The sequence below is a fragment of the Podarcis filfolensis genome (assembly GCF_964270895.1).
Source record: "Podarcis filfolensis genome assembly, chromosome: 2".
NCBI classification, from domain to species: Eukaryota; Metazoa; Chordata; class Lepidosauria; order Squamata; family Lacertidae; genus Podarcis; species Podarcis filfolensis.
The window spans coordinates 55,174,761-55,188,220 of NC_139605.1; the positions used below are offsets into that span (position 1 = coordinate 55,174,761).

The 13,460-nt window shown below is 42.7% G+C and overlaps 1 protein-coding gene across 2 annotated transcripts in view; it reads right to left on the reverse strand.

Annotated features, from left to right (window-relative positions):
* Window positions 1-815: 815 nt before the first annotated feature.
* DAG1 (dystroglycan 1) overlaps window positions 816-13,460 on the reverse strand; it is a 63,187-nt gene continuing 50,542 nt past the window's right edge. For both annotated transcript variants that reach the window (XM_083603625.1, XM_083603626.1), the window contains exon 3: window positions 816-5,849. In XM_083603625.1, the coding sequence (XP_083459751.1) occupies window positions 3,462-5,849 (2,388 nt within the window). In that variant the 3' untranslated portion in view covers window positions 816-3,461. The remainder of the gene's footprint in view (window positions 5,850-13,460) is intronic.

Genomic DNA, 13,460 nt, shown 5'->3' on the forward strand with positions numbered 1-13,460 from the left:
TCGGCAGGGAGAAACCCATTCTTCCACTGGTAAGAGGGCGGAAAGGTATGAGGCCATAAACTGGAAAAAACGAAAACACCATCCAGTATTGCTTTTACACAGTACAGTTGTCCTTGGATGACTTGGGACTCTTACTGGACTAAGAGATTTAAATTCATGTTCAGCCAAGAACACACTCGGTAGTCTTGATTAAGGGCTGCAATCTTATACCCACCTAACTAGGAGTAAGCCCCATTGTACTTATCATGTACATCACCATACCTCTATTTCCCTTCTGTAAAATGGGACCTAGTGATCTACAAAATAGGGTTGTTATGAGGATGCATAAGGATTGAGACGCACTTGACAAAACAACGTAACATATATTTGTAACGTATATGGAGAACGGTGCCTTGGTATTTGAAGGCTGCGACTCCACGAATCTTTTATTGGTTTGACACTTAAAATAATTCTTTCCAGTAACGCAACCTTTGTACCACTTGTCAACTTCACTCTGACCTTTTTCTTTTTTTAAAAAATGGAGAAATAAATCTTTCTTTCATCACTGGGGAGGATTTAAGCAGATACCATTGTGCTTTGTTTCTCACATCTCCTAAACTGTAAAATCTTTAAGCCAGTAATGAGCATAGAGTCTTGAATTGTGCGAAGCAGAATGGAGCTCACTTACCGCACTCAACAGAGCACCCTCGAGCTCAATGGGATTCTTCTACTGCACTTTCTACAGCTTCTTTTCCAGTCTGAGCTTCCTATGTTATGGGAATATTGTGTGCTGGGAACCCAGAGGGGTCTAACGGAAGAGCTCACTAGCCTCTGCGTTTGTAGTAAAGTACACTGGTTTATTTAGTTGATATGTTTCTTTACAGAATGCAGAAAACACATTTTTAAAATAATTATATAAGGACATAAAAACACATCAGTGGTTGGTGAACACTTTTAATACAAGATTTTCTCCCACCATTACAGTGTCTAGTGGCATAAATAAACAGCACTGGTGCTTAGGGGGAAGGCGGCTGATGAGAATGCCATTGTTATTATTCTGTTCACTGCCCCTTCGCCTCCAGTTTCTATGGTGACAGGTAGGCCCAGGCCTGAAACCGTTTGCGCTTGCGCATGACCATTATAAAGTGGCATCAGTTGCTAGGGACAACGGCACTGTTTGGAAGGCCCTTCTAACTTGCAGCATTTGGGTTTAGGAGGCTGTGTGTGTTGATAACTTGGAGACATCTGAAATGCAGGCCTGCCAGTATAGATTTTGGCACTGTGCTGCCATGGTCGCTAGCTTGTGGGGGGAGGCATTCTTACAAACGTATTTCTAGTGTCTGTTCAAAAGCAGTCTGCCCTAAGTGGTGCCACTTAATCCCTTTCCCTTCAACCAACTCTCCTGTGTGTGGAGCGGAATCCATCGCTTCTCCTCATCTGAGACACACACCAACTTTCAAGCACTGAAGGGACAGAGGAGAGGTGTGGTTTTTTTTAAGGGGAAAAAAACTTTGTAGGGCAAATCTATACCTGTCAAACTAGACAAAGGCTAAATCTGAAGCATTCCTTACAGTCCCCCTCACTTCAACACAAACCCCTCCAGCCCACCTCAGGGGGCAGAAGCAGAGTGCAGAACTATATGGGGCCATAGTCAAATTAACATTTGTTTTAATAGACAAAATCCTATTCAAGTAGTCAAAAAAAGGCTTGATGGGAAATGCCACCCTAGCAAGTTCAGAGGTGAAGGTCATTTTAGCCATTCATCCACTAGTGTGTTAACTGGCCATGTCAGCACACCATCATACTTTGCAAAACAGTCAATATGGCTTAAAAGTGTCTGCTTTGTGTGCAAAGTCAGCCAGAGGCTGCCCAGCCCCCAGCCAGGGGATGGACTAATTATTGCAAAGGGCTTTTCCTCCCTCTAATGTACCAAAAATAGTCTCAAATGGACAAGAAAAAATTAATAAATCATGCTTAAAATCATTTTGTTGAAAGGGGGGGAGAAAGGCATGGGGGGTGACCTTGACAGTCACTCCAACTTCCCAGGAGAGACATGTGGAAGTTCATTTTTTAAAAAGGCAAGAAACCTAGACATGGCTCTAATATTTAAAAACAATGACTATGAGAGACCAAAAAGAAAGAGAAAAAAAACCCAAAATGAGCAAAGCAGTCAGTCCCGTTGAATTGATACTAAGAAGCTAAGCTCATACAAACTGCTGGCAGCATTACCATTTTTAATCACTTTTTTTAATAAAACAATTTGAGGCTGTATCAAAAATTTAGTAAAAAATTAGAGCTGAGAGTTCACTGATTTTTCACTATGAACTATTTCTGGCGCACATGTGTTTTTTATTTTATTTTGCCAACCGCCAGACAGCTACTATTGCGTCTGTGTGTGTGCAGAGGACAGCAGTGAGTGATTGGGGGGGAAGAGGGACTGTTCCAATACTGTGGTCCAGGAGGAGTCTTGATGTGAGGAAACTGCATTACACTACATAAAAATATTGCATCTTCACCAAAATATCTCAAGAGTGTTTCGAAAGCCAAAGGATGCCTTCCAGATGGAAAAACCTCAGCGCAGCACCATGACCCTTGCAGCCTGCAGCTACCACTGTTGGGGCCCCGGTTACCAAAAGGCAGCTAATGCTGCTACATAGCTAGATTCAACCCCCTCTCTCTCTCTTCTTTTTTCTTTTTGGTAATTGTAAAGAGCTCTCCAAACTCCATCCCATTTTCAGAAACCTACGGCTATCGGCATGGCATCGGTCCAGCAATGGCAGGCTGGAGCAACAAGGGCTCGCTCTACAGTTTGCAAAAAGGACCCCAGCTGATGACTGAACTGTATAATGTGTGAAAAAATAGGATTCCTTTGATTAAAAAAGACGGTCCCTCAGCCTGACTGGCATTGGAAACACCCCTGGAGCTTATTTGTAGTAAAGCATTTCCCCTCCCCCTCCCCATTCTATACATACAAGTTTAGGTAACAGCAATTAAATGTAAAAACTTAACATTGACCTCAGAAAGTCCTCCGGTTTTAATTTTTTAGGCTACGTTTCATGTTATGCCCTGTAGCTAGACACACGTGAAATAGAAAAAACAGTACAGTTAGTTTTAAAGGCAAACAGCAGAGACCCAGCGTGCCACCCCTAGCGCTGCCTGCATGTCCAGCCATTCTCCCTTTGCACAAGATGCTTCGAGACGCCTGCTGTCAGAAATACTTTTTGAGCCAAGTAGATTTTTCCCCCCCTCTATGAATAAACAAAACAAAAGCTGTTAGGCAAAAATAAAATCAGTGTCCCGAAAATTCCACAAGCACTGTGGTGTAGCAAACGCATTCGGAGAGAGGGCCTGCCGGGACCGGGCTACGTTTGAGCTTATGTATGTTGGTTTCCTAATTGGTAACGGATTCGCAGGCCACCGACCCCTACAGACAACACTGGTGTGGAACTATAGGCCCCATCTCCGCAAGCGCCTCTTGTTCATTAAGGGGGGACGTAGGGAGGTGGAGACCTGTATGGGGTCATGTTCTTCGGACGGGAGCCTTTGCCCTCCATGGGTGCGGTAAAGGGAGGGGGTGGCTGGTAGGGCGGTGCATTGGGGTCTTCGTCTCGCAGTGGCGTGTACTCTCCTATGGTGTCTTGGTTGAGCGGGGTGGTTTCTGGCATATTCTGATTTGGGTACTCTGGGGGCGGGAGAGGGGCTTTCTCCTCCTGTAGAATCAGCGGCATGCTGGAGGAAGGAGGAGGCTTGGAGTCATCCAGCTCATCGGCAAAGATGATGGGCACTCCCTTCTTGATAAAGGTGGCTTGGTCTTCTATGGTGAGCTTGCCTTTTCTCTTCTTGCGATAGCAAATCATAGCGATGATCCCAGCAATCAGCAGGATTGCTGCCACCACCACAGCGGGGATGACCGTGTGGAGGTACACATCGTCTTCGCTCGTCTTTTCTGGATCCCGCGGAAGCACAACTGTCGGCGGTGCCGTTGTAGGAAGTCCTTCTCTATAGAAAGGAATAAACTGAATGCGTCCGCAGCTACCAGCACCAATAACGGAAATGTTCTTAGCTGGGAACTCTGGCGCTAAGGCATTCTTGAAAGCGTGGCTTGGCTTGCCAGAATTATCAGCAATTTTTCTGCTCATGGTGCGAATCATCTCTTTGGGGCATGGATCCAAAGGCAGAGTATTGTTTGTCCACTCAACTACAATGGAGCCGTTGACAATGTTTTCTATGGTAATAGTGCTACTGTTTCTGTCTCCGAGGGCAAAAGCCAACTTCTTCACCAACAAAATTTTCTTATGAATGTCATTGACAACTGTAGTATAGTCTCCCTCTAATGCGGCTTTAAATTTAACGGGAGGCACCTCGTCGGCTCCAAGACCATGGACAAATATTTCAAATGCATCCACTGTTGAAAGGCCCCCTTTGTCTGTGGCATGCATGAAAAATTCATGCCTGCCTGAGTGTGTGCGATTGGGTAGTCCATACATTAGCTGACTAGTGCTATTGAACTGCACCCACGAGTTTTCTTCCAGCGGCTTCTCATCTTCTAGTTTCATGGTCAACTGCAGTTTATCAGTGGTGGTATCTTCCTTGTCATAGAAAGTGTCTGAAGGTATCTTGAGTTCAAAGTACGTGCCCACCCAGGCATCCACCCTGTCAATATGGTTTTTCAGTTCTGGCGGATCATTGGGCACACGAGGAGTTCCAACTGTAGTGGTGCGTATGCGAGTTGGTGGCGAAACTCTTTCTGGTGGAATGAAAGGCGATTTAGTAGTCCCGGGAGTCTTTGGAGGTCGAGGAATTTTGGTGGGTCTGGGAGTTCTTCGTGTCGTGCTCGTATCGGTGGTTGATGGTGTGGACGGTTTTGGCGTGGTTCTTTTTGGTTTCTTTGTTGTGGGCGGTGTAACTGCTGCAGTAGGTTCAACTTGCCCAGTCATTGTTGGCCGGATCTGGACAGGGGTAGTAGAAACTGCTTCTATCATTCTGGTTGGCTGAATTGGTCCAAGGGTTGGTGTCTGAACAATGGCACCTCTTGTTCTAATAGTAACGGTGGGTTTCCTAGGCAATGGAACAGGCTCTCTTACTGGAGGAGCTGTTGTTTCAGTGGGAGGTGCAATGGCTGGGGAAGTGGGTGTAGGAACAATTCTAATTGGCGGTTCTTGGAGGGCTGTTGTCGGAGGTCCAACAGCAGTCACAGGGGTTGGTGTAGCATTAATCTGCCGCCTTATTCTCTTTGGAAGATTAGGCTTCTTGTTCGCAATGTGCCAGCCAACCACGGGGTAGCCAAGATGAGCAGACATTGTACCTTCCTTAGCTGGAGATTCAACATTGCTTATGTTTGGGACACTATTCTGGCTCAAAGAACAGCCTAGTTTCCAAGATAGTAAGGCTCCATTTTCCACCACTTTCTTTGCGTTCCCTGGGCCAGCCATGAAGGCCGACATGTCAAAGAGTCTATTATTTACAACGGGAACCAATTTCATGTTATAAAGTTCCACTTCTGAGAAGGTTTTCATTCGGTTTAAAAGTTCAATCCTCTGCTTTGGTGTCATTTTTGTTAAGTCAGCATCCAAAATTACAGTCAAAATAGTGACTGGTTCCTCTGCGCTACACACAAACGGTGCTACTTCATTCACATCTTGTGAAGCCACCCGTACCGACTGAGGTTCATTATGATCTTCAGGGTGAACCTCAATGGAAAAGACATTGGTGGTTTGGGGCACGTAGCTTCCATTAGATACCAGATGCATTGAATTCACTGAGATATAATGAATGCCTTTATCTGTATCAAGCGGGAGACCTTCCAAGGTGCTACTCTCTGGTTCCCAATGCAACCAAGAAGGCAAAGTTTCTTTCCCAGCTTCGGTAATCTATGAAAGAGAAAGAAAGAAACAGTCAGAGGTAGTTACAACATTCGTTAGAAATAATAATAATAATAATATTTATTTATACCCCGCCAAGGCCGGGCTCAGTATAAGTATTACAGTAAACTCTGGTCTTTAAAGTTTGTGCAAACAACGTTTAAGAACCCCTCCAGCAAGCACACATGGAATGTAAATCTTGAGCAGTAGCTCAACTTGATAGGTCAAAGAGATTGAAAACAACTAAATTAATAAATTAAAACAGGATTGAAAACAGACACTCACTTGGTTGCCTAGGGCCTAGGCTGAGCCCAAATCACCTACAGGTGACTAGGTAGAGAAGCTTTTGTTAAAGGTAGTGTTGGTTCTTTTTGCTTTTTGACTCACTAATTTAATTAATTAATTAATTAATTAATTAATATTCAAAGGAGCCCAGGGTGGTAAAACAAGTGATAAAACCATAAAAACATCTTCAAAACAATTTCAAGACAGATGGGTAAAAAATTTAACTGAAAAGGCTTGTTGAAAGGGGACGGTCAAATAGGTACCAAAAGGTTTTTCCTAATAAAAAGAAAACACATAATTGAAACTCTTCAACTATCAAATTTTAAATGATCAAAGTGGTACTTAAGTCGTGTACTCAGTGTGTCTAGTGTGTTCCAATGTAGACAGAGGACCCTGATTTTTCACTGCTTCTTTACAGTATGCCTAGCCATTTTCATCAGGGCAACATGAGCGAACACAAAGTTCTACCAGAAGAGTGGAAAGATATGTACTGTGCCAAAGGGCCACCAGGAGCTAGGAAGAACAAACAAGAGTCCCCTTTTAAGGTTCCTGCTGGTGGTTCTGTTAGACCAACTTTATTGCTTCAAATATACATAATTGAAACACTCTAGAAAAAGTTTTTGCAGAAACTTAAGGACACCAGTTAAGGATTTAAGTGTACTAAGGTCTCCTGAGACCTTTGTATTCAGGAACAGAACACTTGATTATATACTTTCTCATAAGTAACTCTGTTGCATGACATGCGGCAGCGGTTAGTTCTCAGAGTCCAATTACATATATGAATGTATACTCAAAATCCTCTGGCCTACTTTAGGAAGTTGAAACTTAATGTAAGAAAAAAAAAAGAAAAAAGCACTCCCATATGTCAAAAAGGATCTTATTAGAGGGCACTGCACTGAGTTCCTCCTCTTTGATTCCTGTTCCTCATTTCTTCCATTTCCCCCCAATTATATAGCTTTCGGTTATAATCCTGTATTTCTTGGTGTTGTGGATAGGAAGGAAGGAAGTAAAAGAGGCATGGATGAAACCTGTATACTTTTGTTGGTTTCATGGGAAGCCACGGGACCCAAAATATCAGTTAGCAGACTGTATGTTTACTGGGATCCTGCTTTATCTATAGCCATTTGTTATCAGAGTAACTATCTGATAGCATGCCAAGCTGAGTTTTCCTTCTTCAAAATAGATGGGAAAACTATATAAAATCTATTTCTGTGCGAATTCCTGTATGCTTTGAAACCAAGGGAGTCCCAGCAGCCATCCTGCCTAGAAGGAGGCGGCACCATTTTGGTTCCATTTCAGGCAGCAAAACATTTTATGACTGCTCTATCTGTGATCTTTACAGTGCATGGTGCACCTTCAATATTAAAATAATATTTTAAAATAAGTAGTAATGTTGATTTGGTGTCTAGAAACTGTATCCAACAACAGGGTCATCTTATTTTATTGAGGTTTGGGTTTTTTTGCATTCCGATGTATTTTTTAAATTGTTTTATTGGGGTTTTGTTTTTTGCATTACAAGGTATTCTGAGCCCATGACTAGAATCTGGGTCTTTCTAGGTACAGTTCCAAATGACTTTGCTGCAGTCTAGTACACAGCTGTGATTAAGCTCTCAGAGTAAAAGACATTTTTGTTTTTCTAAAGGTCTGTAGAATTCATATATATTTCATGATTTGCCAAAACTCAAATTTATACTCGGCCGCCATACAGCCAAAATGGATCCATTGCATATGTACTGTACCTCCATCCTCTTAAAAAAAAAAAAGGAAGCAAAAGGGGAAACATAATAGGTGAACAGAAAAAAATAGGTGAACAAAAAAATACTACTCCCATAACAGATAGATATCCCAATCCCAACATGTTTCAGACTGTACAGTCATTTACCGGGGAACTATTCAATGTAAATAATAGTAACTCAGTTGTATCTGCCTTAAGATGGTTCACATTTAACTAATGTGATACAGGCAAACGGAGCCTAAATTATGAAAATACTCTCTCATTCTGGCAAATTGCAAGTATTGTTTAGCCCTCAGAACAGCTAAAGTTGAGGAAACAATTACATTTCAATATCAACAACATTATACAACACACAAACACATTTTACAAAAGGAACAATTAAATACTTTTTTTGGAGAAAAATTACATGAATCACTACAATAGATAATGGTTTAGATTTAATTTAGATAAGCTGATTGCGACCAGCAGTTTTGATTTTATTTTTGGTAAGTGGTGTGTTAACAAGGTAAGATAAGAAAAAAGATGAATACCACAGATAGGTGAATGGAAAAGTTCGTTTTCTCAGAAAACTTACAGTGCAATCCTTTATGTGTCTACCCAGAAGAAAGCCATTTTCATTTTACTCTATAAAAGCAGGTTGCAGCCTGAGTGTAACACTTTTGTCCCACTGACATCAATGGGAGAATTAAGCAAATGCTAAAATTCATGAGTTAAAAAAATGTTTACTTCTGGCCAGATCATTCCCCGTTTTTCTACAAATACTGCCAACCACCTGGAGGTGCAAACATCTCAGTAAGCAAAATGCTATCTATGCTAGCTCCTTCTGTCTTGGGTCCTTTATATTAACAGCTTTCTCTTGAGGAGTTAAAAGTGTTTGTGAACATTCTGTGATATCACAGCAAGGCAGCCCCACTGAGAACATCTTCCGTCAGGGGATAGTATCTGCTAAGTGCTGAATATACTGCTCCCTTTTGAGGATTCATGTTTTTTAAAAAAATCCATTTTAAGAAATGCCTTTAAAATTGTTGTTGTTGTTGTTGTTGTTGTTGTTGTTGTTGTTGTTGTTGTTGTTGTTGTTACTACTACTACTACTACTCATAACCACTATTACCATGGATTTTTAAGTAAGGAGAAATTTCAAAGTGTATGCCCAATTCTAGAAATGTTTCAACCATGTGCCTTCTTCCTCTTTTGTTCACTGCAGTCACTGAATCAGTTCAACAAAGCAAGGAATGCAGAACAAAACTGCCCAAATTTTGCCACCTTAACGTTCTTCAGCAAGAGTAAACTCCAGTTTGGCAGGATGACAGCCGAGGCCGGCAGTCAGTCAGTGTGAGCCACACCTTAAATTTAAGCCTCTTACCTTGTCAAGGTACCATATGTGGAAGTGCTTATAGAATATTTCACACTTCCTTACTGCAACTTTAAACCTTACTGAGGTAATGCTTGTATTCAATTCTGTCAAAATCACATTGCCAACTGAAGAGACACAGTACTGGACAGATTTTAAATGGCTATCATTTTAGAAACTAGGTGGAAGGATGAAAGGACATGAATTTGATATGCCTGACTCACAAGCAGACATGTAGATAAGTCTCGAGGTGATACTGCATAGAAAGATTTTATACTTGGCATCTTTACAGCACTTTGAATATTTCAATAATATATGTGAAGCTTCTTAGTTTTTACAGTGGGTATCAAAGGTAAGCCACTATTGCTACTATCCACACTACTGTATTTTCTGTAATATAAGTTCTTAAAACGTTTTACTGCTCTATTTTAAATTGTACCCTGCCCTGGGACCTTAGGGTAAAGGGCATGTTGTGGTGGTGGTGGTCAACAGCAGTGATTTGAGTGAGGCCAACTAGTGAATTGCCGAGGTAAAGTCTTCCCAGTGCATAGCTTACATCCTTAGATCTGAAACTCTCCATTGCTGCTGGAGCTCTACTCTGCCTTTTATCTGTGACAGACTTCGGGAAACAGAAGCAAGAAAGCCAATGAAAGCTGGCAGAGTCCCCTGTGGGCACTAAAGCTGAATACTAGGAGAATGAATCCCCCATGGTTTCCAAGTATTAATATTATCACTTGAGGGGTGCAAATGATTTTTTTGGGGGGGAGCACTTTGGTACTAACCCAACCCAATACAATAGTTAAGAACAAGAAAGGAACTACGATTTGCAGGTATCTAGTGTTACATGTGAACTGGATCAAAGACAGATACAGACCTTCAATTTCTAATTGAATAATAAAGCCAATAAATATAGATAAATAAAAATGACAACAACAACAAACTTATTTCTGCTTCAGCTGATTATTACTATTTTAAAGAAGTATTCAAATTTGAGGGACAAAGATGAGTAATATTTCCCACATGATGCTAAACAGGAATGAAGCAACAGTATGTTGCTTCCCTCATAAAACTAAAGCAGCTTTGCAGAACTTCCTCACACTAGAGTTCAGGAAATAAAGTTAACTCTAGCTTCTTTAAGTGCATTTCATACTATGTAGTATAGTATTAGGGCCTCTTCAAAAAGGAGACATGCAGCTCAAAATTCTAACACCAGACCTTTATGATAACCACACTGTACGTTTCCCTGCAGCATCCACACAAACATGACTATAATATGTATAACTCTGGACAGAATCTGAAACAAGCCAACCACTACCGGTGAAGTTTATGTAACTGAGCTCCAAAGGGAAAATGCAAGTAAAAAGAATACCAAGTATGGATTATGCACCAGACACTGTTTATGTATGGGACTGGTGCCCTTTTCAATAGGGTTTTCACTGCTCATCCTTGCCCCAAGAGTAGCAGATCACTGACAATTTATGCCTATTTAAATATATACAGATTTCAATTTCTTTTCTTTACTCCTTCCCTGATAATCAAAGAAGATGGGAGACAAAGTCAATTCTCAGATAGTGAAAAGTGCAAGATAACTTTCTAGCATCATAATTTTGCCAAAGTGTAAACCAGGGTTAGTTTTTCCATAATATGTCGGTGTCAGGGAATCAGGAGCAGGAGCACTGGGGAGAGAGGATTGGGAGAGCGAAGGGGAAGAATCCGAGGGCAGCGTAGGGGAGTATGACAGTGGCCCGAGAGATTCCATGAGCTTCTCCAGTGAATCAGAAGATTCCCAGAAGGGGGCGCCGATGGTCAGGGCAAGGGGGGTCCCAGGGGGGACGCACCAGAAACAAGGAGCCAGAGGGGAATCCCAAAGCAGCAGTGGAGGATCGGGACCAGTTTCCCCACCAGAGCGTAGTGGGGGGGAAGAGTCACATGTGTCAGGGGCAGTGTCTCCTCCAGAGAGGGAGTCAGGGCTGACCACGCCTCCAACGGAGGGGAGGTCAGTTGCAGCTAGCCCCCCCGAAGGGGGAAGCAGTGACAGCAGCAGTGGAACGGTCAGGAGGAAAGCTGCTGGCTGGGCGCGCGCGCCAAGTTCAAATGTGCAGGCGCGCGGAACAGCAGGAGACCCGGATGGGGAACCAGCTCCTAAAGCCCGCCGGAGGGAGGGAGAAGGCTCAGGGGAATCAGCGGGAGAAGAGGCTAGAAAGGGCGGAACCCCGGCGGGCAGGCGGACCCAGAGGAGGAAGGAGCAGCGGAGAAGGTGGAGCAAGGCTAGAATCTTAAATTGGTGTCAAGGGGGAGGAGACTCAGACGGAGCATCAGTGGTCTGACACTTGAGACGTGGAGCTGCGCGCTGCGGCTCTGGAAGTGAAACTGAACTTCAATAAAGACTTTTATACTTAACAACGAAGCAGCGTTGGTCCTTTGTGAGCTGGGACCTAGGGTAGCTCTGACAGTCGGCAATGCTGCAGCTGTGAACTTAAGAAAAGCCCTGCAGGATCAGACCAGCCGCCCATCTACTCCAATATCCTGCTGTCACTCTGTGCTTCAGATGCATCTGTGTGTCAAGGGACTATTATTTTGTTAATGCCTATTTCCACAAACAAACAAATCCCATATACAGTAATTGCATCCTCACACATAGTAGACTTTGCAAGCAGTCAGACTATGGCTTTGACAAACACAGTATTTTTTACTAAGATGTCACATACAAATATAAACCCAAGAAACACTTTTCTAGTCATACTGCATATATTGGCCAGAATATGTAGTGGAATCTAGAAGAAATTCCATGGTTAAAGCCTCACTTCGGTGTGTACAGACAAGTGGCTACATGAATTACCAAAAAGTGCATGGCTGTGTTTGTGATATTGCCTCCCCATGCTATCTTAGTAGAATAGAAAGATATTCAAGCCTAAGATGACTACAGATGGATAGATGAAAGGAGGCAGGAAGGGAAAAGAAGCTAAAAGGCAGAGAGTCAGGTCACTAAAACCTAGGCAGATTGCATGATTCTCAGATTATCATATCAAGACTCCTATACAGCTGGCTACTTTTAAGAAAGGACTTTTACCGCTAATTTTGTTTTTCTGAAAACTTATAGCTCTGAACACAAATTAATAAGGGTTTGTTTTTGAAGCATACAGTCCTCTCAAAACAAGAAAGCAGAGGCTTGGAAAAGTGTGTTATTTGCATATTTGAAAGCTATCGAAGAACTAACTGAAAGATAGCAGTGTTCACCATGCAAGAGAATCAGGTTAGTCAGTTACACCAGAAAGAGCCAAGCATTTTTGTCTCTCTCAGTCACCATTCTGCTTTCGTCCATTCAGTTGTCTAGTGAAGTCACCAAACCTACATCTTCCTCCTCAAGACATTGTTTCTGCCACGCACTGAAATGACATGCAGACAAACTTGTTCAACTGTTAACAAGCATATTTCCTCCCTGCTTTTGATTGCATAAAAAGCCCTAAGTACAGTAAGCAACAAGACTTAGGAAATCTATTATACCAGCTTTGGAAAAGCAGCATTGGCTACAGGTCGTATCCAAGCACAATTCAAAGTAGACATCCCCAGAGACCATCCTCTTGAGCATGAGCTATTCAGAAATGCCTCAGCGACCCGACTCCATGTTCCCTGCCAAGTGAAGTAAGGGAAGCGGTAACCCGAGACACTCAAACCTTGTTACAGAGGTCCCTTCCAAGAGAGGTTTGCTTGGTGCTGCCTTTTTATTTTTGGCACCAAGTGCATACTTTAGGAAGGTCTGGGCAAGGGACATTGTAAGAAACCTTTCATATATTTTGTTCTGATTTACTGGTTTTACTGCTCAAGTGACATTTTTATTGATCTAGGTTTGTATTGTAGGTTTCATGGCGCTGTGGTCTAAACCACTGAGCCTCTTGGGCTTGCCAATCAGAAGGCTGGCAGTTCAAATCCGCACAACGGGGTGAGCTCTCGTTGCTCTGCCCCAGCTCCTGCCTACCTAGCAGTTTGAAAGCACGCAAGTGCAAGTAGATAAATAGGTACAGCTGTGGCAGGAAGGTAAATGGTGTTTCCGTGCACTCCGGCTTCCATCATGGTGTTCCATTGTGCCAGAAGCGGTTTAGTCATGCTGGCCACATGATCCGGAAAGCTGTCTGTGGACAAACGCCGGCTCCCTCAGCCTAAAAGCGAGATGAGCGCCGCAACCCCAGTCACCTTTGACTGGACTTAACCATTCAGGGGACCTTTACCTTTTTACCATGTAAGTTACTCT